We start from the raw sequence: 25,130 nt of genomic DNA, 5'->3' as shown, positions 1-25,130 counted from the left end.
TATTGAGATCATCACACGGCATGATTATAGATGTACTTTCAAACCTTTGTACAGTGACTACTGCTCCTAGAAACTGTTCGCTCTGATGAATTTCTTTCATCTACCAATACACAAAAACTTTTAACCTGACAAATGTCTTTTTATATGTAATGCTGCCTGCACGTTTTCCTGAGGCAGCACCACATTTTTGTGTGCTAACAGGAAAATTAAAGATCATTGTCTCAAGCTTTTGTGCACATAATGTTGTGCACACAAAATAATGTTGCTAAAGCTAATACAAAATGACTAATATTGAGCATGCAAGTGGATGCCCTTTCTGTAGATGGCAATATTTTGTGATTGCCAAGAAGGCAGTGTTGATGATGATAATTATTTGGGATTGTTGAGAGGGTTCGACAGTTTCTGTTGAATTGTGCAGATGAATTAGCAACTGCTGATGTGCTTATTGAAATTAGCTGAAGTGGTGAAGCTGAAATGCTTGTGTGAACATTATTCACTAAGAAGAGCAAAGTGACATCATAAAGCACATTTGCGTGAGGATGATGAGTTATTAGTTGAAGGCAACAGGCAAAATGTTGAAACTGAACTATGCCCCACTTACTTGACATTTTCGTTGTAATAAGAAAAAATTTGGCATACATAGTACTTATATTTCCATGTTCTCATGCTATAAGAATTGCAAAACACTGCTATTTTAAAAGGGAAAACAGTTAACAGCTAATACTGACCTGCATGAGTATAACCTATTTATAAATTTTTTTTTTTTCAGATTTTGTGGCAGTAAAATCTGCACGATGATAAAATTTTTTCTCCATGCAACTGAAAGTGTTGGTGTGATGGGTTTCAGCTGTAGAGTTTCCATTTCTCGTTGTATTATGCACTAGAAATTCTTGTAAGCACATTTTGTACACGATAGGCTGTTAACTTTTGGTTTATGGCATTTCAGTGTTTATCAGCCCCTTTCTTCTTGTGAATTATGTGTGACTTATTATTCATTGTTGGCTTTCTCTAGCTGCTAATACCTGATTTTGTTATCATTGCTATACCTATCACTTTTTCTTGCCATATTCTGTTTGACATTCTGTGTGTCTTTTTTTTTGGTTTCTACTGTAATTGCTAGTTGCGTAGGTTGCTTTTTTGTACACCTTATTGGAAGGTGGTCCTTCTGAATTTTCTTGCTTTGAGACCTCCCTTGTGTGTGTCTGCTTTTTCTTATCCCAAATAAGAAATAGGCTTCACATTCTACGTACTCTACACCATCATAAGGTTGCACATTTTACAAATATGCCAACTTGTATTGATAAATTAATTATTTATTCCATGACATTGCATTAACCCTTCAGAACATGTGCATGTTTAGTACATGATTTATCATGCCAGTGTTCTTAACATTTACAGCAACTGCAAGATGACATAGAGAAAGAACAGGAAGTTGTGAATTCCCTGTCGAACATGGTTGTTGTTGTGGACGAGGCCAGTGCAGACAATGGTGCGTTTCGTTCCTATTTTCAAAATTAAAAAAAAAAAAAAATCTTGAATAGCTATGCAAATCAGTATAAGATTATTTGGCCAATATTTTTCTTTTGTAGTGCCACAGTGTAAAATTTTCACTAATATTTCTTAAAGTAACAACTTTATCTTGGATCACATTTCCAAATGTTCTGTTTACAGTTTACAAATGTTACAGTCATAGATTGCCCTCTATGACTGTAATTTAGGTTGCATTCAATAATTGCTTTTGGTTTGAGGTCATTGTCGAGCAGGTGCCTTATTACGTTTTGTTGCCAATATACTGCCAAACCTCAAATAAGGTGCATGGATATAACAAATTATCGAATATAATGGAGTAAATCTAAAATGTTTCTTGCTGGTATCGGCTTGTAGCAAATGTATATTCTTTGAGCGAATATTAGATTTAGGGAATCTATTTTTGTGCTGGATGTGACTGCATTATCATCTATAATGCATGCATCCTTTTTTAATGCATAAGAGAGATTTTTATAAAGTACAACTGCTTTCTTTCCACTGTGCTGTTGGACATTCAGTGGTTATTGAGACTGCCTATGTGCGGTTAGCATAAGGATATTATGAACTGATCTGCGTAGCAGGAAACAAATGAAATTGATTGCAAGGATAATGTGTACATTTGTTAGGAATTCGCTAATGGGGGATGATAGTACCAGCATATATTGACATGGTGTGCAGTAATGAGTGAGCGTTAATTAGCAACGAATTTGTGCCCTTTTAGGTTCATCTAGCTTATCCGCTATGGCTACATTTTTGGAGAGGTATGATGACGTGAAAGAGCAATTTTCTACCTGTGTATACAGCATTTACAGCGCTGGAGGACGAGCTGGCAGCATTGGGCGAGCGCTGGTCAGCGGTGTGTGGCTGGGTGGAGAATTACGGGGCCCAACTGGAGGCTCTGATCCGTGCGCAGCAGATGCTGAGCACAGAGGAGCCACGACTGCAGCAGTGGCTGCTCATGCAGGAGGCTCAGCTGTGCCGCATGGAGAAGGCCGACGCCACAAGGGCTTCAGTCCAGGAAGTGCTGGACATGGTCAAGTGCCTGCAGGTGTGTGCCTTAACTCTGAAGGCCCCACGGGGAAATATATTGATTGATTGATTGATTGATTGAGTGGCCTATGGTCGTTTGATTGACTGACCGAATAATTAACAGAATGACTGATTGATTGGCTGAATGATGTTGATTGATTGACTGATTCATTGACTGACTGACTGACTGACTTATGATTGGTTAATTGGATTAAGCATTCTAGAGCAACACAAAGGCTGTGAGGGAGGCTGTATTCGAGAGCTTCAAGTTAATTATGACCACCTGGGATTTTTTAGTGGGCACCCAATGCTCAGTATATTAGGGTTTTTGCATTCTGCCCCCATTGGAATCTGGCTACCACTGCTGGGAATCAAGCCCGTGATTCCTTACTCAGATGTAAAAAAGCGTAGCCATTGAGCCACCATGGTGGGTCAAAGGGTGGTGAAAGTAGAAGCTGTGGTTTTTTTTTTTCTTTATTTCTTTCCTCGGACGGTAGTCTATGAGGGGGCCGAGACTAAAGTCGAGCAATGCCTCGCAGGGTCTTGGCCCACTTTACATAAATACACAGCAATTTAGTGTTCAACTATTCGGGCAGACAGGTTATGCACACTTGGAAACAAATGCGAGTACATAACTTGCAACAGTTAACCATTTAGTACCAACCAGTAAGTATTAACAAAACTGTGAGAGCAATATATTAAGAGCATGCAAATTACACTCGACACATATTACAGAACTAAAATAATAATAATAATAAATACAGCAAGAGGAATCAAATTTGTATATATTTGTGTATACATATTTGCTGAAATAAGCTCAGTAGTATGCATAGAAAGTCAGTGTACATACATAGAAGCAGGCTATTATGGGAAGAACACTGGACAGGTAACGAAAACGGGTCCAAAAGCTTTTGGGCACAAAGCAAACAATACACAGGAATGCAATTATACAAAAAAGAGGGTGTATAGGGTTGTTTATCCAACAGTAATTCCAGCAAACCAAACCAAAAGATTAGTAGTGATTACACTAAGGAATCTATGTTGTTTGACTCATGTTGAGCTTAATGACTGGTGTAAAAAATTGCAGTACAGAGAGGTGAAATTCGTAAGTGTGAAGTGTGCATGGCGTACCACTCTCACGGTGCACTGTGTGAAGGTGATAAAGACACATACATTGCCTTTATGAAGTCTCATGTTCCAGATCAGAGTGACTCGTGATCATTTGTGCAATTCACAATGATTTTGAAAGAATCATGTTGAAGATAGCAGCATAATATTGTTTTTCTAACATAACACAAAGTTCTTCATTCATTACTTTTTTCCCTGTGCGGCTGGGCACTACTCTGGCAGATTCATTTCATAGGTACACTGAATAGTGAATAGCTCAGGACCTCATTTGCACACCATAATGCAGTAAAGGTTTTTGTTTGCATTAGCTTATTATAGTACCATGACAGTATAATAAGCAGTACAGTAGACTTCCGTTAATTCGACTCCAGTTAATTCGATCCCGGCAGAGGTCCCGGTTGGCATCCGTGCCCAACCTTTCGTTTAATTTGAACATGACCGGGCAGCACGCATGCACCTGACCCCTATGGTGACTCCAGTAGCGACCCCTTTAAGGGCAGCGCCTGTCTTGGTGGAGCTTAGGAAACAGTGGATGTGTTGAGCACACATCATCTCTTGTTGAAAATGCCGATATTTAGCCTGCCCTAGGAATATTTCAAGCAATAACCATAGCTCACAATGTCGTATTACATTATTCACTTGATTCTAACATGCAGCTTTTTGCTTTTATTTATTTATTTATTTATTTATTTATCTATTTCTTGCAAACAAACATGTATCCTAACCTGGTGGCCTGCAGCAGATTCTATCCAGGGCAATACAATCATCAATGCAAATTATGTAAAGATGGGGCGGATCTGCCACATATTCTATGGGTATGCTCGAAGGCGGCTCCTTTCAAGGGTCGTCCTTTTGAGGGCCGCAAAATTCAAAACTGGCAGCAGTGGGAGACCCTGCTGATCAGCTCAGACCAGCAAGACCAGGTCTGGGCCGTCCAGCTAGCCGAAGCAGCCGCTGAGACCCAGCGTACTTCGGCCGTCTGCTATGCGAAGGGAGGCTGCGTCTGCCCTCGTGATTGCTGGCACCAATAAAAGTTGAATCTCTCTCTCTCTCTCAAGAAAATTGAGCCGAAAATTGCCTACAATTAGACGCGTCACCAAAACAGACTTTGCGGCATTTTATGCTTTACAGCATAACAAGGATGTATTGTGGCAAAGCTGACTTTGGAAAGCTGGCCGCCATTGTGCAACACATATTGGACGAGTAGGTTGGTTTTCTGGGCCATTTGGTGCATGGTGACAGTGTGATGGTTCCAGCAGGTAGAGATGCGAGCACTTAGAAAAAAGAAACGCACAGGACAACTCTGGACGCATATATTAGACCCTTGGCCATTTTTCTTGCTAAAAAGTCGGGTGCGCATTAGATTACTACTTTGTTTAGGAGCTTTAATGTCATTTCTACGTTAGTTTTCTGCTTTGAACACATAGGAAATGGCCGCGCATTTGATTAGGTGTTGTGTTAGAATTGGGCAAATACTGCGAAATGAATGAGCGGTGTGTTTTGGTGTTTTTCTAACCCCTTGTTTAATTCGAACCGCCAGATAATTTGATCAATTTCATCAGCCTCATCAGGGTCGAATTAATGGAAGTCGACTGTATAAGCAAAGAAAATATTATGCATTGTACATGACTGCACACACAATTGTCTTTTCCAGGTCTTGGAGAAAGATTTGGACTTCCACAACAAACGGCTTGATCACATATCAAATGAAATCCAGAAGGCCATCAAGGCCCTTGACAAGGGATCACTAGCTGCCACAGAGCTGTCCCGCAAGCAGGAGCAACTAACGCACCGTTGGGATGCGCTGCTCCAGAAAATGGAAAACTTGAGCAGGAAGGTGAACACATTTTTTTTTTTGAATGAGTTTACAGTCAGGTGCAACTTTCGTTACAGTTCTGACAGCATGCTGCACGTTTATACACCTTATTGTTCTCTATGATCAGTGATATTGTTTTACTGTCTAGCAAGAAAATTGCACTAAGTGGATTTCCTTGACACCGTGCACTGTTACAACAAATTTGACTCTCATACTTGTACTGCATCCACATTTGTTATAATTAAGGGGTAGGCAGATGGAAGAGAACAAAAGGAAAGAAGGGCTGGTGGGTGTTTTTGTCGTCAAGTTCAGGCCCTGGAATAATAGTGGAGGTGTGAAAGGCACGGTTATATCAGTCCGCATTTCTTGCCTGCCGCAAACAATGGGCTTCAACGTGACTTGCAGAGACACTTGATCCACATTCTGAACATCACATGCAGGTCGCACTAAAGAGAGGGCTGTATGTGTGCAGAAGACACAGCTGTAACATATCATCATGCTGTCGGCTGTCTTTCTCGTGCTGGGGCTGTCAGAGCAATGAGAGATCTCAGTTTTCGATCTCACTGTCAGTGCCATTGATGAGAGCCTAGCAAGCACTTTCAGTTGATTAACTGGGCCTTCCATTACATTCTGTTAGCAAACTAATTAAATACAGGGTAGAGAATCAGGTTAGTATACGTTAATGTTGGGGGGAACTATGCAAAGAGCGGTGCAAGGAACAGAAAATACAAGTGCAAACTAATAAACAGACATTTATTGGGAAAATATATACCAGGTGAGGGTTCTTGGATACAGAAAAACAAGCTTGCCTCAGCTGGAATGCCCCTATTGAGTAAAACAATGTGAATAAGGTAAAGGATACCATAAACAGGGAAATTATTATGCTGCCACAAGACCTAACTCTATCAGTGCGGCTAGGTTACCTCGGTAGTTAGCGAACCTCTTTGAGTGTGAGAACTAATTGTTGGAGGGGAATTCATTGGCATTTAAATATTTTACTTAAGAGGCCACTCGCTAGATTTGTAACTGTAAACAGATAGTTGCAGTGCATAAGTCACACAGTGACAATCGTGTTTGCAAGGTAATACATTGATGTACGCTGCAAAAACAGCTGAAAATTCGAACAACAGCCCATGCACTCGTCTGCTTGAAGGAACCACAGGGGGACCTTGTGAGTGACATCGCACACAATAACGTTTGGGCACCGGTTGCACTTTGCCTGCAGCGCATAAATAACTTGCAGCAGCATGAACAACTCGGGAATTCCCATGAAATGCATAGCACGCTGAACCACCCCTGGAGGTGCAGTGCCCAGCAAGAAAAATGGGAAGAAAGGCAAAACCTAGGAGGGGTAGGCGCCGCTGCCTTTTGTCTTTTTTGTCCTTGGCAGAGGCAGCCCCAGGATTTATCTGTTTGGGAGGCAGGTCATGATTTTCTATTTTTGTTGGAGGTGGAGGAGGGCACCCAATCATTTGACACCCCATATGGGGGTGGAGAAAATATGTGAGGGTGGAGGGGGGGGGGTACTCGGCTTCCCCCTGCACTTCCCCCTTTGAGAGCCCATGGTCCTTGGAAGGCACTAGAGGAGTGTCACTTGGAGGCGCTGGGAGAGAGCATTTGCTAACTTGGGCCTCCTCACATACCATTTCATTTGCTTCTGTCTCGGCTACTGCTAAACCCTTCTTAAAACACCATCCTGGGACAGCCTGGACAGCCCTTTTACAACTCCTAGTGTAGCATAACCAAAATTTATGGTGGAGCCTTCCCTCTCCTTTCTTTTCATCCCTTAAACCTCTTATCCCTGCGTAGGGTAGCAAACTGGATGTGCATCTGGGGGGTATTCTGTAAGAGTCCACCTAGTGGACTATCCACTTCGGCTGTTGCGATTGGCACCTGCGGCACGCGCGAGAAAGGGACTGACTGGCTCCTTCTCGCGCGTGCCGCAGGAACCAGTCGCGACTGCTGAAGTGGATAGTCCACTAGGTGGACTCTTACAGAATACCCCCTTGGTTGACCTTTCTACCTTTCCCATCTCTCTTCCTGTTCCTCCTCTGGCGAAGCCTGGGGACAGGCCCTTTAAAGATGCTGTCTAGGTAAACTTTTTGAAGTTCTCTTTGCCTTTCCTCAGAACCCATTTAAAAATTCCATATTGTTCCTTTCTTTTAGCTGGCCAAGTGCAGCACGGAGCAGAAAGTGAAAGCAGAAGCTGAGGAAAAGGCCTTTACATACAGCCTCTTCAAGAAGGAATCGTATGGCAATTCTCCAAGGACTGCTTTGGGAAGAGAGGTGTGGACCTTGACTTATTGTGTTCGTTCATGTTACTTTGTTACCTTGAAAACATCATCAAGGAGTGTATTACATAAGGGGTAGGGTTAAAATAGAATGCTGCAACCACAGGGCTTCAAGCACGAAGGTGACTATACATCAAGAATAGGAATTGATGTTGGAGAAACTTAGGCTATATTGTGAGAAGTGATGATTGGAGTGGCACTTCATTGTGGACATTGCAATCTTTCAGCAAAGATGGCATAGCATTGTACTCAAAAGTTTATATTAGCTAAAGATTACTTCTGTAAATGACAAAGAAAATCACAGCTACTCAGCCACAGATGACACAGCTGACCAATTTCACACTGTACAATAATTTCCTCTTAAAAGCCTGTTATGAGATATGATTGACAAATTGACTTTCAGGGAGTATGTATCATGTTGTTAGAGTTGTACTTGCACTTTTTGTAAGTAGCAAAGTGCTCTTTTGTGTTCTCTTGTTATCTTAGCCCCTGTCTGACTTTGGAGCCAAGAAGCGGCGTCTCGACAGCTGGAAAGTGAAAGAATGGCAGAGAGCCCTGGAAAACGTCACAGCCTGGCTCGAAAAAGTCGAGAATCAACTGGGGATCGATCCCGATCGACCGCTTTCGCAAGAGCAGCTGAAGGCACTCTTGGAGCGCATGAGTGTTGAAGAACTGCAAACGCTTACTGAGGTAAGCATGAGCTTGCTTATATCGATAAACAAAAAGTATCTTTATAAACAAATTATTGTTGAAAGCGCAAATGTTAAAGGAAATAAACTTTTTCGTTTTTTTAATGATTGTTTACGTCAATGAAATGTGCCTGAAGTGCGCTGAATTGTACCGAAATGGTCAATAGACACTTCAGGTTTCATTTGAATGGTCTTGATATGCTTTGCTTTTTGATAAAAGGTTGTTTTACACATGGTTCAGTTATAATCAACTCTTTTTTTCTTGTTACAGTGAAGTTCTTTAAAGTTTAGTTTTATACATATGGATTTCATTGTGTTGGTGGCTGCTGAGTGTTAAAGGCCTCATTATAAGTTGTGAGCCCAAATGGGACAGATAACATGTGAATTTTGCACCAAACGTCAATGAGAGCATTTCGGAGGCCTGGGAGGTTTCCCTTTCCATATTGCTTGCTTTGTCATGAGAGATGGCATTGTGCGATTCATTGCCCCCATTATGCCATTCTTTTCATTTAGGATGTGGAACGACAAGTTGCCATGAACAAAGGAGAAGTAGCCCAGCTTGTTCAGCAAGGCAGAGATGTTGTGGAAGGCCTTGATGCAGGTGTGTCATTTTCTCTGTTCTGTACGGCCTGTGTACATTCACTTGTTTAGCTTCAGTGAACGTTCATTGTGTTGGCGCTTAGGTTCTCATTTCCTTCATTGTCCTCGTGTTTTTCTTGTGCCGTTTGGTGCCTAAAAATTTTGGCAGATCACTCTCTTGCTTTGCCATGGCAAAGAGCTAGCATTGCCAGCTGATCGCTGCTGGTTTTGAACAATTTTCTACTCTTGGCCATCTGGTTGGCAGCCATATTCTTCCCTCTGCTCATATTCACAGAGTGCTGATGTTCCCCTGCAGTCCTCTTCATCCTTTGCTCCACAGCTTCTTTCTCTGTCCTCTGCTGCATTGTGCGTCACCAACTCTGTCTTACAAGTTTTAGACAGCATTAACACCACCACTTTTTGAGCCTGCATTGTGCATGCTACAAACTTTGCACAAATCGTGCAAATTCACGAATAGTTCAGTGGTTGGCACGTCTTGCTGCCAGTCAACTTCCAGTAGGCCAGTAGCGTAACTGATTAGGCCAATTGGTATTGCATCATTTGTGTGTGAAGTGCAAATGTTTAATGAATAATGTTTAATGAATACACAGAAACGTCTTTAAAGACATGTCCTAGTGTCTTCTTGCTTCTGCGTATTTGTTAAACATTCACATGCCAGTTGGGCATTTTGGTTCCAGTTCCTACTTTAATGAGCACTGGCATGACACTTTTGATTTATAATTCTTTTTTGTGTTAAATGAAGGTCCAAACTCTCTAAACCCTATAAAAAGTGCTGGCAAGCGTTAAAGTACCTGAAATGATTTACTGCAACACTTGTTTCTATGAACCAGTTTTGATTTCGGTACACAGGGTGACAATGTGTCATGATGTCATGAAGCATCGGCTGGCTTTGTTGCTGCTGTCGCTGCTGTTGCTACACGCAAGCGCAGCCAGAAGACGTGTGTGCAGCATTCTTGCTTATGCTTGCGCAACCTCATCATACCTAGCCTTATTACTACATGGAATCAGAAAATCTTGCTCAGTGTCATGACTTCACGATAATGTCGATGATGCCAGGGTGGAATTTTCAGATGAACTTTAGTATCAAATTAAAATATCCTATAGGTGTTTCACAACGTTTATGCTCACTAATTGTTAACACAATGTACGATAGAGTTAATACAACTTCTTAAATAAGTGTCAGTGCTCCTTTAAGTTGCCACAGTGGCTGCGTTAGGCAAAGTTAAAAAAAAAATTATTTTCTTTGTTGTGGTGTCAGCTATATGTAACTGTTACATCAGCAGTGCGCACCAACCAATCAGCTGGTTCCTATTCCACCCCCACTACTATCAAAATATCTAATTTTCTGAAGCAACAGTGGCTCTCAACAATAAAATGAAGTAAAGATGAACTTGTGGTCACAGACAAAGTAAAAAAAAACGACACAAAGTAAACATGTTTCGGAGCCCGTACCGGTTCCAAAACATCCTTACTTCTTTCATCTTTGATTTGGCCAGTGAGTGCAATTTTACCTTCACCATTACTTGGCCAGATAAATTTTCATTGGACCTACTTCCGCTGCTTCAGAAACTTACTTTCATTTCATTGAAAGGAAGTAGCTGTCCAGAGATTGACAAGCACCAGGTCAACTTCTGTTAATTTGAAAAATTTGCATCCACCTGGATTGTAACATGAAGCTACGAAGGAAACCTATACAGGTTTCTCAAAAAGAAAGCTTCGCAGTTCAAGAAAAATTCAATTCATCCCTGGAAAGGCATTGGTCCTGGGTTCGAACCCCGTACCAGGATGAACTTTTCTTCAAATTCGAAGCTTTCGCTTTGAGAAAGCCGTATGGGTTTCCTTTGTAGCTTTATGCTACAATCTAGGTGGATGTCAGTTTTTAATTTTCACTAATCTTTCTCCACCTTGCGGGCTTTTGCAGAACTGATTTGCCATATTCAGGCCAACCTCTTTGCTTTCCTCACAGTAAATTTCTTGATGTCTGAGCAGTTGGGGAGCAGACCAAGGAGGTGCAGGGAGTCCTGCGGGAAGTGGAGGTGCGCTGGCACGAGGTGCAGAACATGGTGCAGTCGCAGAGGGAACATCTGGAAGGGCTGCATGCTTGCCGCGAGCTCCGGGCCGAAGGGGACGTACTTGAACGCCTGTTGGCCTCGCATCGGCGCTGGCTGGAAAACTCACAGACCATGGCTCGACAGCGGCGGGAGTCAGGACGATGTGCGAAGACTGTTGGAGCAGTGCAAGGTAGGTGGCCACTGTTGTCAGCCAAAAGTAGTGCCGTGGTTCCAAATGTTTTCGGTAATCCTATATCTCTTGTCATGGAAGGCTAGTTAATATAAGGCCTAACCATGTCTAGAAATCAGCACAACATTGTATGGTGTATGAAATACAGTGAAATCCCAATAATTTGAAATGTTTAATTTGAATCGATAAATAATTTGAACAGCTCTGTTGGTCCTGGCAACGTCCTATGTAGTTGAATAGATAAAAACTCCCGTGAATTGGAACTTCAAGAACCACGCAACAGTTATTTCGAACAAAGTCTCTTGGTCCCACGCACCGCTTTTCGGACAAACCTGAGCCAAAGGCGAGGATTCGATGCTACCATCGCATGCCATAAAAATACCAAGGAATGACACGCGGGAAGCCGAGACAGAACCGGAGCAAGCAGAGCAGCATGCACCCTCCTTTCCCATCGGCCTAAAAGGAGCAGGAAGGAGCCCCCAGTATGCGCTTGATCACGGTACTGTGCCCCTTGTGCGTGCGCTTAATCACGTTACCGTGCACTCACCTGCCCCCCCTCCCTCCTAGCGCATGCTTGATCACATTACTGCGGCTGGTGGGCTCACCTATGTCCCCCTCCTAGAGTGCTCGATCACATCATCTCCAACATTGGGCACGCAGGAGTACGGTGCACGTTAAGTCGCCATCTTTCTCGGCTCACCGTTACATGCTTTCCCTCGAACCCACAACAAACGGTGCACGAGGCCCGATCTTATCGCACTTGGAATTTATATGGAACCTAGGCTTCTTTCGGCATATGTTGTGGGCTGATGGAGGAAAGATAAGACTTTTTCAATGCGAGCCCAGCGACGGTTTTGGTTTTGCGCACTGTACTACAGAATTGATTGCCTGCTTTATTTGAAGGGGCTCTCGTTTGTTTGAACTTCATTTTATTTGAATAAGTTTCCGGTCCCCTTGGAGTTTGAATTAATGAGATTCTACTGTACAGTTGAACCTCGTTGTAACGAAGGTGCATTGAACGCGAAGAGATCTCTGTTATATACAATATTCATGGTAAGCATATATTTGTTACAAGCTGATCTTGGCAAGAAACACTTGAGATTTACTTCATTATATCCAATAATTCATCGTGCATATTCATGTTCATTATCTATAGGTTTAGCTACCATTGTTAGAACCAAAGTTAGAACCATTGAGCTGCTCTGGAGAATGGGTCAGCGTTTGTAACATGTTGCTCCTTATATGGATTGGGGCTGTTTACAGGACAGCAATTGCATAGACAAAGTGTCTAATTAGATATGCGTGAGTGTGAAATAGTATTACTAAACAAATGAAATAAAACCAACCCAGATGAGACTGAAGACCCTGGACAGCCAGGAGGACAAGGTGCAGAGGCTACAGGAGAAAGGGCAAGCCCTCCAGGCCAGGGTGCCCACGCTGAGCACTGAGCCAGTGTTTGGACAGCTTGAACTTCTCGCCAACCAGTGGGCAGAGACAGTAACCAAGATCGGTGAGTTCTTTAATTTAGCTTGTGGAGCCGAAACAGTGTAACCTTGCCATGTGAGGTATGCATGCCTAATACAGTTACACGAGTGTACGATCAAATGTTGTTAGAGTAACTCCTATTTAGAAAATCTGTACTTCTCTCTTCAACCTTGAAAAATAAAGTATCCTTTTCATTTTCATTCTAATGCTTTCCATGAGTAAAAGAAAAGGAAAAGTACAGGAGGGGTTTGCTATAGCAATCAGCCAAAGCAGGAACGTTGCTTTGGTAAATGCCATCAACATGGGCAGTGCTACTATACAGCAGAAATGGCCACCTGTGAAGCTACCTGAAATGTAAAGGCTAAGCATTTGCAAGCAATCCAGGGGATTTTCCAGGGCATCTTCAACCCAATTGTGTTGTTGACCCTTGTTTTCGATTTGCATCTTTTCAATTTCTGGTCATTACTCACCATAATTTTTGATCCACATAGTCAAATCACTCTGAAATGGGTAATGTTGTTACCGTAACCTTTAATTTTATTAACTGTATGTTCAGTTTTTAAGTAATTTAATGCGACAAATTGTGTTTGGAGTGCCTGTGCTTGTTGGTAAAGCTTTCAGTAGGTAGGTAGGTAGTAAACTTTATTGACGTCCTGAAGTAGTCACCCCTCGTTTTCATGGAGGGAGGACCGCGGGCCGCTTTCAGTGTAGTAAATAAATTAGGGGTGTGTGAATACCGTATACAGTGAAACTTCACTTGAACGAACTTCAAGGGACCCCAGGAAAAAGTTTGTTAAAGTGAAAGTTCGCTGAACTGAAATAGCTATGTTGCAACTTGTGATCAGGAGCTAAAGAAAACATCAGTTGTTGAAATGAAATTTGAACCCTTTTATTTCCAATGTTGCTTATTTGAATGTAAAATTCTGCTTATGTAGCATGTTTTGAAGACTGCAGTAATCTTTTGCTGCACTTGTGCACTTAGGACTGCAGTGGTCCACACACCTCTTTCCATGCGATTCCATAACGCGCCCGAAAACGATGCAACCATCCATTGCTTGCGTCAAAGCCAGTGACATTGAAAAGTGCTGTGAATTCCACAGCCTTCTCTTGAATCATGGTTCCTGAAACCTGAATGTTTCTGGATCGTAAATTCTTTAGCCATGTGGCAACAACGTCATCTACTCTACTGAAATATCCAGTGAACAGTCTCTTGCGCGCGGGCTCGAGCTGCGCACTTTCCGATGTGGCCGCGATTGCTTGAATGATGACGCCGGGATCCCAAATGCCTTCACAACCTCGACTTGCGCTGCCTGGAGTCCAGCCTACGCAAAACATCCAGTTTTTCGTCTAGAGACAGGCGCTTCCGTTTAGGCACTCATAACGAGCACGCAGTTGCAGGGCTAAGGCTGCAGCTGTCACTGTGGCTGTACCTCCATTTGGTTACGGAAATACGTACGTAGCCAGCCAAACCAGTTCAAGGCCAAAGGGGTCCGACTGTTTGTCAGGTGATATGAAGCGCCATTATCAGTTTAAAATAATGGCCTCCGCGATTGGCGCCGGTGGCGCACCACTGGCGGAACTTATCGCGAAGGCCGCGATAAAGCTATGCTACAGAAAGTGCGGTTGTACTTGTGATCAATATGACGTGGGAGGCATTGGATGGTGTCACAAAATATGTTCGTAGAACTGAAATGCGCTCTGCACTATATTTTGTTAAACTGAAATGCGTTAGCATTGGGTTCAATGGCACTTCGGCGGGGGATTTAAAAAAAGTTCGTACAACTAAATAGTTTGTTTAACTGGCGTTCGTTAAAGTGGTATTTTACTGTAGTAGATTTCGAATCGAATATCGAACCGAATCAAGAAAAAAAGCCAAATCTCAAATCGAATATAGAACATTAGAAACATTTTAACAAAATTTAACGCTTACTAATTTGGGCAAGAAATACGTGGCTGCACATGCTCGGGAGTGACCTAGCTGTTCGTAACAAGGATATAGCAAGCTATCAGTAACATAGGCACATAGAAATCAAGATATACAGTACGGTCTGCTCTTATTAAGGGAAACACCAAATTAGTATGCCAGCACTGATTACAGCTCAGTTCTAGTATATGAAGGTAAAAAAAATTTTTTTTCAATAGGATTTTTATTGAATAGAATCAAGTGCTTTTTTTCCTCTGAAACTAATGAATTAGTAATGTTCTGTTGTGCTGAAAACCAATGAGGTTCATTTAATAGTGGACCTGTGTTTTACGGCAATCCATTATTTATTGTATAGAGTATAGAAAGTTTTGCTTTCCTGTTTTTCGCCAAAATGCAGAAAGCCTATCCCACTTTATGGCAGGTGGGTTATCGTAAGGCCAATATGCGCGACGGACGAAAGGACCGCGCATCATGAAACTCGGATCACAAATCCGCGCCTAGCTGGCGCCGATGGTAAAGAGCAGGTGCTGTACGCGTGTCTAATTTGGCATAAATTGGCACCTGTCAAAGAATCTGAAATCTGGAGGGCCATGGCAAGTTTGCGATGCTTGCTACCCTCAGTGCTCTTGGCGCTCCTTTTGCACCGAAAACGAGGTGAAATGCTTGCTAGGGTGGCAACGAGCACGAGGGGCTTTGCAGCGCATGCAACATGTGGCACTGCTTGGGTCCCTACACCGAATATGTAGAATATTCGAAAAATTGAATAGTAGATATTCGATTCGCGAATCGAATTATTCGAACGTTCAGTATTTGATTCGATTCGGTGATATTTGATATTCACACACCTCTAAAATATACTCTCTAGCTTTGCCCTACTGTTTTGTAGGGTTCTGCTTTTTCGCTACCTGTGACAGCCTTGTAAATCACCAGCTCTTCTATGCTCTCTGCAGCTGACCTAGAAGCACAGCTGAGCCGTTCCCTTGAGCGGTCTCCACCGCCGAAGCTGCTAGAAGCTGTAGATGCTTTGGAAGCCTGGATTCGGAGTGTCCAGCAGGCGCTGGAATCAGAGAAATCCCATGTGGACACAATGGAGGTCATGGAGGATCAGCTATCGAAGTACAAGGTCAGCATTCAATGTACATTCTAGTTTGACAGTGGTTACTGTTGACATGCAATGATGCAGGCTCTTTTAATTCCTAAATAGTGTCGATAGTTTGGTCAGTTAGCTATGTTTCCAAGGGATCTTAATTTTTAATTACTCTCAAACAAGGGCTTTGGCTAATTCAGACCTTTAGAGCAGTAGTAGTTATAGCAGCTTTTGGCTGTCAATGCATCTGTTCGTCCACCTGCCTGTGCGGCCATTCTTCTGTTGCACGACTCCTCTGATTGCAAAGCTGGAGATACAAAAATTTCTTTCCGATAATTATGTTGCTGCCGACACATTTATACTGGCAGATAAATGAATCATAGTTAATCATTGCAATATGTGTTCTGCATGCTTTGTTTGACACACCACAAGATGTTGCCACAAATATGGCTGCTCATGCCTATGCTGTGTGGTTGTGCTCGTGTGTGTGCGTATGGTGTGCATGTGGACACATTAGTATGTCTATGTTATGCTAAGATTCTCTATTGTGAAAGCAGCAGAATTTGTGATTGCTTGATCGTATGTTATTGAAACAGAAGAGTCTCTAGTTTGTCAGTTATAGATTATCGGAGAGACAGTTTGTCTGCCTCTGAGCAATTGGTTGCTGTCTAGAATCCCAGCTCAAAGAATGACACCTTAAAGGGGCCCTGAAACACTTTTTGAACATGAAAAGGTTGCCAATCTGTGCAAGACGCTCCTATGAACACGTGAGCCACTGCATGCAGCAGATAAAGCCAACAGACAATAAAGCCAATGGAAAGCATTGGGGAAATTAAATGTGGTTGAAATTGGAATGTAGAAAATAATGAAGTAAAGGGAAATGAAAGTGCACGAAAAGATAACTTTATGTGGTTATGATTAACAAAATCGAGCCTCTCGGTTCGAACCCCTTCTTCTTTCGCTTATTCATTGCGAGGGTCTCGAATCTGGCAGCCTTGATGTCATTAGGTAGCATGCGAGGGTTTATTAGCCACGTGCCTGCTCTCCCAATATCACGTGTTACATGACGCCATTGGACTAAAAAGGATGTTCCACATCCTGCCCACCGTGGTTCTGAGTGGCGCTGGCTGACACACCTAGGGCTAGATCTAGTAAACATAAATACCCAAGTTAGTGAACGAATTGATGGCCGTCGCCGTAGCACAATTGGTAGTGCAACGCACGCGTAATGCGGAGGTTGCGGGTTCGGCTCCCGCCGGCGACAAGTTATCTTTTCGTGCACTTTCATTTCCCTTTCCTGCATTATTTTCTACATTCCAATTTCAACCATACTTAATTTCCCCGATGCTTTCCTTAGCTTTATTGTCTGTTGGCTTTATGTGGTTATGATTAACAAAATCGAGCCCCTCGGTTCCCCCTTCTTCTTTCGTGCATGTAGCAGGGAATTTACAATCTCATGTCGAAAACAGCAAGAAAATTTGCTTGCTCTTGCTTCCTCATTGTCATGCAGAGCATCGCAAACAGCTGGACCCACCAACAGCTATTGGCTGATTTCGTGATCGCGAGAACATTCTCAGTCAACCATAATTGCTAATTTTGAGTTAAGTAAATGAAACATATAGTATATATCTGCAATCTCTAAAAGACAGGAAGATCATTTCCATTCTTGGCACTGCCTATCTACTCACGACAGTTGCGCATAGCTGCGTATGCTGCACGTGGCCTGCGAGATAGCAGCAGCGTGCTGCGTAGCGTAGTCTACTGTGGCCGTCATGGGGTGCCGCGACAAGCTCTTTCACTGCCGAGACGCTCAACTTTTGGGTGAGGCTTTGCTCCCATAGCTTCTCTCCTGTGTAGCTTCCAGCGCATTAGTGGAAACGAAAAGCGAGAGAGAGCTGCATTTTGGTGCGATAACTCCACTTATACTCGAAGGATTCGAGAACTTTTTGCGGCATGATATTCATGAGACGATGTCCTTTAGCAGTGAGGCCATTCTATGATTAGTCAGAGAAGTGTTTCAGGGCCCCTTTAAGTTAAAGTTGAGCATTTGGGTACGTGTATAATTGCAATGAAACTAAGCGGAGGTTTATGTACATGTTGTTTTTTTTCCTTTGTTTTCACTTCTTGCAGGAAATGCAAGGAACTGTTGACGAAGAAGAGTCCAACTTGCAATACGTTACCAGCTCTGGGAAGGAGCTGTTGAGGAAGGAGCCTGACGCTCTGTGGGCTCGTGAGCTTCGAGACAAACTGCACAGTCTGGGCAACTGCTGGGACCGGGTTGGCTCTATGCTCAAGGAGCGGCTCCAATTTCTGCGAAAACACATGTTGGTCCTCAAGCGATTCCAGGTAAATGCATGAAAGAGGTATGTCTTGAGCTGTTTTAGGGCTGACAAAAATACCTGTGCAAGCAGTTATTCTGTTCAGGATCTTATTCTGACAGATATGCTTGCTCTCATGTTGAAAATTCAGTGCAGCTTGGAGATACAAGACAAAGAAAGGGACACGTTGACATGAGCGCAGGGTAACAACTGATAGGTTATTCATTCATGTTACTGTGTCTCTTCCTTTGTTTTCGTCTGTATTCGTCTGTAAGTCACTAATAAGTTTACTACATAAACCCTTACCAAGTATAGCTCAACTTACGCCCTTTGTGAGTCACTGTGTTGCATTAATCTTGATAAAAGACAGTGATTCATTCATTTACTTGTTTGTTTGTTCATAACTAATTAAGTAATTCATTCATTTCTTTGTTTATTCAGATTACTACATGCACATGGATGGCATTATTGTAGTGTGACAATTAGTCCAATTTATGCAAACAAAAAATATAGTGAGAGAAATACATACAAAACAAAATGAGCATTAGTGTTTATTGAGTCATAATCATACAGTTGAGTCAAATGTAGAAGAGGGGAATATGTAAGAAATGTGGCAGGTGTAAATTAATGTTCTGTAACCAATTCTATGGCATGGGGCGGCACTTGTAAGTGTACGTGTAGTTTTTACTCCGCTCTGCATGGAACACAAGGTGATTGTCGTGGCATCCATGGGTATTTGTGGCAAATCCGCTGCTCTTTAGCAGCATGCGCATTAGCTTGTTTGTTTTGCAATCCTTGAATTTTTATTATTTTTTTCAGGAGGAAATGAAAAGTGTTCAGAAGTGGATCAATGATGTCACCTCATTTCTTGAGGACGAAGAAGTTGCTTATGGAGACCAGGAAAAGCTCGAAGCGCAGTTGGAGCAGTCAAATGTCAGTTCCTGCTTTTTCAAAGCATGGATACATAATTTGTTTTGTTTTTTTACATAATGGTTGCATATACAGCCAGTGGGACTTGCTTATGGGATTAGCATGTAGCATGGCTGTGACAGACTTTAGTGTTTAGTCAAGTGGTTAAAATTGACTGCCATCACAACAGCATGTAGCCAGTCACATTATTTGTGCTCATTCTGACTTCAATGTCAATATATCGGTTGAGATTTTGTCACAGAGTACTTAGGCCAGTGTTGGGTTAAGAGCTGATGTCACAGAGTTACGTCGTTATACGGATACTTATTCTTTAGTGACTCAATTGCATTTGTATGAACTGTAACTAAATTGTGACTCCGTATCGTAACATGAAAAATTTGATGTTTTAACTTAACTGTTTAAACCCTGGCAAAGATGCTATTTATGCATAACATTAAGTTCACTATTTTCTGGCTTTCTTGATTGCGAAAATCTTGAAATATTGTGTGTCCTTGCCTTAAATAGGAAGCCTTCAGTGTTGCATTTACAATGCTGGTTCTTATGTGCTTTGGTTTTTCTCTAGGCTCTTGAAGATGACATTGGTGCTATACAAAACAACGTCGACAACATTAACTTAGTTGCTGAGGGTCTGATACAAGATTCTGAACAGGAGTTTGGCGATGCTCTGCAGAGGCAGGTTGATGACCTCAACAGGCAGTGGGATAAGGTAAGTTTATTAGATCTCTTAGGGTGTTCCACATCAGTGTGTGCTATTTCACGTTGTATGCATTATGTGTGCATTCGTTTCTACAAAAATTGTACATTGCTCATTTATCTATAATTTTATTATCCTTATCTAATGCAAGCTTGGACTTGTGGTGTTTGGCACTGGTATATCATGTTTGTCTGGTTTGTGTTGCAAAGTTGGAGTAAAATAGCATAATTTTGCTTGAATCTTGTTACCTAATGACATCGTGGATAATTTACCTTCAGTTACATCAATCCAGCTTTTGTGCTGGCAACCTTTTTTTTCTACCTTTAAATGTAGCGAGAAATAATTCATTTTCATTGAACTGGGGGTACACATGATATGGACGAAGTAAGAAAGGCATAGCTAATTGCTATGTATCAAAGCAGTGTTCCTACTCCCCTTATAATGTTTATATTATAAACAGGATGCCATTGCGCAGGTACCGTTTTAATATCGTGGTTGCAGTGATAACAGGGATACCCAAAATAAGCATAGCCAGCATGCCTTGGGAAGTTTACTAAGACACATGTATTGTTAAATATAAGTGCACGATAAAACTGAATGATTCATTTTTCTGTTCTTTCCAGGTGATGGAAATGACCCGGAAGAAGAATGCTACCCTGAAGAGGGCTGTTGAGACAAACCGGTGTGCCTCTGAAGGTATTGCTGACTTGTGTGAATGGTTACGAGAGCTTGACATGGAGATACCACGGGAGAAGCCCATCAATACTGCTTCAGAACTGCAGGCTAGGATCAGGAAGCTGCAGGTACTTTGATTGCTGAAACGGGCCGATCTTTTCAGCAGCTAACAGCCATCTTGCCTACTTTTGTGGTGATCAAAATAAATTATTCGTAATGTGATAAACTGGTTTTATTTGCCATTATTCTACTTTGTAAATTGAGATGGTGCACAGTGGTGACGATTGCTTGTTGTCGTGTATTTAATGACGAGTTTCTTGCAGCATGCTCAAGGGTGATTGAACTGTTTTTGTGTTACTAGCATTCCTGGAACTATATCTTAAATAAAAATAAAATAATTCATCTTGTGTGTTCTTTCTCTTACCCCATGCCACTGCTGACATGTAAATGCCCCACTTAGCAGTTGCTCTATGACATTTGTCTGCTTTGCCTTTGCTTTACTGGTCTGCTCCATGCCATATGTTTGGCTTTTTGCAGCTTTTCTGTATGGCCCAAGTACTGTAGGCATTATTTGTGTGCTACAGCAACGTTTCTTTCCTCTGTACAGGCGTGTAAGGACAAGCTGGATTCTAAGCTTTCCGAGTACAACAGGCTGAAAGAAGCTGGCACAAAGCTTGCTCAAGGGAACAAGGCGAGGAACGCCGAGGAAGCGCGACGTGACGTGGCTGCTCTCAACAAACTTTGGGGAGATGTACAGGAGAAGATAACCAAGTACCACCAGGCTCTGAAGCAGTCGGGGACAAACTATGCCGAATTTCGAAGTGAGATATAATTCTTGAGTTGTCACATTCAAAACCTCATGCAGTAGACTTGTGCCTTCAAGACAAACACATTTAAGGTTTACTTTCAGATACGCTGAAGCTGAAGGTTGTGAACTTTTCATAAACATAAAAAAAAGTTATTCTGTGATAAAACAGCCGTTGTTACCAAAGAAAAAAAGTATACACAATGGAATGGTTAAAGGGAGATGTGGATTTCAGACCTAACTTTCTTGCTTCTTAAAGATTCATGTAAGCACAGTGTAAGATATGTAAAAAGATTCACACCTTCAAAATTCATGCTAAGGTTCACTTCAGTTATTTTCAGATTCAGAGATTCAGATTCTGTTTTAGCGATTCATGTAAGTGCAGTGAGAAAACCATTAACTTAGTCACATTTGCATAGCAAAAAAAAGAAAAAAAGTTTAGTTTTGATTTAAACATTTCCCATGCCTTGTTTACAACTCATGACAATAGAAATGGGAAGAAATTGCTTCAAGCGAGTTATATTAAGTAAAATATGCAATGAGCACATTTTTTTAATGTCCTCTGTGTATCTGTGTCTCTTGTCAGCATAATATACTAACCTTAGTATATTATGCTGACATATCAATACATTATCAATTTATTCGTGTTGTTGCTTATGACCATCTTCTAGATATCATCATGCTAGAGAATGACTGGCTTGACAGATTGGAGAAGAAACTGAAGAGATCACCCGAATCCGCTGCTGATGCTGAGGAGATTTCTGAGAACCTTGACGTAAGCATTTGAGTCTGTTTGCTCGTACTTATGTTGTTTTGTGTGAAATTTTAGTTTTGTGCCTAGATATATATACATAACAAAAAAAGAGAAAAAAGTTACCACTTTGTATATAGCACATAAGGTAAGTACAATAAAATATACTCTCAGAGTTTTTCTGGTTGCTGTACTAGAGCAGATACATATATATAAATATTTTTTTTTTGGGGGGGGGGGGAAATATTTTTTTGCTGTTATTCCTAACTCCTGAAGGTAGCCTGGTGTTAAAATCGGAGATGTAAAAAGTAAAAGAAAATTTATTAGTAATCCTTGTATTTGCTTGTCTTAATAAAACTGATGACTGGTTCTTGTTGTTTAATAATCTTCACTCTATGTGTATGCTTTGGACTGCACCTTGGTAGTTCAGTGGCCATATCTGCTTGACTTGCTTCAATACTCTGTTGGAATTGCAGGATTTGGAGAACTTTCTGCGCAACCACCCAGATGACCGGATCCCCAAGATACAGCAGCTCTCTGAGGAGCTTGTGGAGAAAGAGGTGCTAGTTGGGCTAGTCCAGCATGAAGCAGAGTCGGTCGTGAAGCGTTGGGAAGAGCTAACTCGTCAGGGCAGCGAGCGGCAGCAAGTTCTCGAGAACAGCATTGTGCAGTACCAGAAGTGCGAGCGGCAGATCCTGAGCGTCCAGAGCTGGATGAATCACACGGACAATGCGCTGCAGAACAGGCTGGACAATGACATCAGCGCCCAGGACGTGCCTGACGAGTTGGCCGTGAGTACTGCCACGCTTTCCACATGTGGAAGACACTAATTACAGACAGAAAATGTATAAGCAGAACCACTACAGTGGTTGTCCTTTTACTTCGTCTCATGTAGATTGGTATGTGTCATCTCTTTTAAATTTGAGAATGGTTGCTGCATTTGCAGGAGTACGTGGCTTCAAATATAATGAGACCAAGACTTTTGATACCCGCAGCAGTAGCTTAGTGGCTATAGCATTGTGCTGCTGAGCTCAAGGTTATGGATCCGATCCTGGCTGCAGCGGCCACATTTCAATGGGGGCTGCTGCGACACACATACACACTTGTGACATACAAACACACTTGTGTGATTAGATTTAGATGCATGTTAAAGAACCCCAGGTGGTCAAAATTAATTCCAAGTCCCCCACTGCGGCATGCCTCATATTCAGATTGTGGTTTTAAAATTTAAGACCCCTAAATTTAATTTAGAAAGTTTTGATGCCTCATTCACGTTGAGTATAGTTTATGTTATATTTGGAGGATGGCTCTAAATTACAATCTGGGGTGGTTCGTCAAGCTGAAAATTTTGTGGGAAAGAATGTGGTGTTATTTTCGTGCAGATACAGTGTGTGAGAACCTTTGATCTATGATGAGGGGCTGTCTTTGTTCTCTTGGTCATGAGCAGTGAACAGTAGCAGACTATTCGATTAACTCTTTCCTTACCATGGGGAAAATAGGTGCTTTTTGTATGTTACGACAGATGTTTTTTTCTGAAGGAACTACTGCACTCAATATTTAATGTAATACATAAACAGAAAGCATATTGAATGCACTTTTCAAGCATAAAAGTTTTATTAACGAGATGTATGTCATAAAAAAGATATAAATTGTTAAAATCAAGATTGTGCGATAAAATTGAACAATGTTTGTTTTTAAAAACACGCTTGGGTATCTACTAAAAAAAAATGTTACGAAAATACGAGATATACAAAATGTAATTTCGAAAATTTCAAAAAAATTGAAATTTTTAAGTTAACAGGTATTTCGCTACAAAAATTTAACTGCAAGCACTATGGTTGGGCGTGCCGGGCTGTGGCCGCCGATGTTACGTCTGGTTTGCATCGTCGCTTTCAGACTCAAAGTCCGACGAAAAGTCGGCGCCCTCTGACTTGCTGCTATTCGATGTATCGATAAGATCAGCCGCAGAGGCAGCGGAATCGCGAAATCTGCGATCTCCCGAAGCTTTCGCGCCGTTTCCGAAGCCGGACATTTTTGCATTGTGCTTTGATGATCGCGTAATTTCGGAGCGCAAAAAAATCACCGCCTGGCGGGAAAAAAGCGAACTGCTTAGAAAACAAAAATGTAGTTTCGCCTCTTTGACATCCGATGGCGTAGTGTGACTGTGAGTGGCGCGGAAGGTCTCGAAAGCGGTGTTTCAAACTATCGATAGCGGGCAGCCATTTTTCCGTTCTCCTATGACGATCAGAGCGCGTTTAAATATCACTGCCTCGCAGGAAAAAAGTGAACTGCTTAGAAAACTAAAATATAGTTCTCCTCCTTCACGTCCGATAGCGCAGTATGTCCGTGAGCGGCGCAGTATGTCCGTGAGCGGCGCGGAAGGTCTCGAAAGCGGCGTTTCAAACCATCGATAGAAGGCTAACGATTCCCAATGGGCACGGTACGAAAAGAGTTCACAGCTAATAAATATCCGATTTGAAAATATTTGGCCCGAGTTATTATCCCCTTCGAAATCGCTTTGAACTTAAAATCAACTACAGTGGAGTCTCATTGATATGATTCTCTATAATAAGTTTTTGGGGATAATACATTTATTTTCTGTTTTCCCGATAATACGATTTGGTTGGATAATACGTTGGATAATACGATTTTCGAATGATACGCTTTATTTCCCGGTTTCCATAAAGATCGTATTAACGAGATTCCACTGTATTCATACATGCCTAGTAATACTGGTGGACAAATACAGAACAGGTACAGACTGTCATTACATCTATCTGTGCAATATCAGTGTAGAGTGAAAACAAAATTCTTTGCTCTAGACGTCAAGAGAGGGGTGCGGTCCTTGTTTGTTAGATGAGGATAAGATGAATGCATGAGCCGTAAGTGCAGCCCTTGATTGATTGCTTCCAAGCTCAAGGCAAAGTTTTTCACATTCGAGGTAGTTTGATGATTGTGTGTGCTAATAATATATTTTACTGTCACTATAACCTAGTGTTTTATTTTCTTTTGCAGCAATTCAAGCAAGAATTTCTTGAAAAAGAGGAGCAGTTGAAAAGCCTAAGTGATCAGGTTGATGCATATCATGCACAAAATAGGGTGGAAGCTGCATTACGCCTAGATGAACAGCTGCAGCTCAT

General features: G+C 41.9%; 1 protein-coding gene across 7 annotated transcripts in view; it reads left to right on the top strand.

Moving 5' to 3' along the window:
• Positions 1 to 15,819, top strand: part of LOC119460957 (utrophin-like) — a 141,728-nt gene extending 125,909 nt beyond the window's left edge. For all 7 annotated transcript variants that reach the window (XM_037722108.2, XM_037722110.2, XM_037722107.2 and 4 more), the window contains 9 exons: positions 1,399 to 1,489; positions 2,331 to 2,575; positions 5,339 to 5,521; positions 7,667 to 7,786; positions 8,278 to 8,481; positions 8,994 to 9,081; positions 11,070 to 11,321; positions 12,672 to 12,831; positions 15,681 to 15,819. In XM_037722108.2, the coding sequence (XP_037578036.1) occupies positions 1,399 to 1,489; positions 2,331 to 2,575; positions 5,339 to 5,521; positions 7,667 to 7,786; positions 8,278 to 8,481; positions 8,994 to 9,081; positions 11,070 to 11,321; positions 12,672 to 12,769 (1,281 nt within the window). In that variant the 3' untranslated portion in view covers positions 12,770 to 12,831; positions 15,681 to 15,819. The remainder of the gene's footprint in view (positions 1 to 1,398; positions 1,490 to 2,330; positions 2,576 to 5,338; positions 5,522 to 7,666; positions 7,787 to 8,277; positions 8,482 to 8,993; positions 9,082 to 11,069; positions 11,322 to 12,671; positions 12,832 to 15,680) is intronic.
• The last annotated feature ends 9,311 nt before the right edge of the window (positions 15,820 to 25,130 follow it).

This window comes from Dermacentor silvarum, chromosome 8 (assembly GCF_013339745.2).
Source record: "Dermacentor silvarum isolate Dsil-2018 chromosome 8, BIME_Dsil_1.4, whole genome shotgun sequence".
NCBI lineage: Eukaryota > Metazoa > Arthropoda > Arachnida > Ixodida > Ixodidae > Dermacentor > Dermacentor silvarum.
Note: the sequence above shows the minus strand (reverse complement) of the source record. Positions and strands in the feature narration are given on the sequence as shown.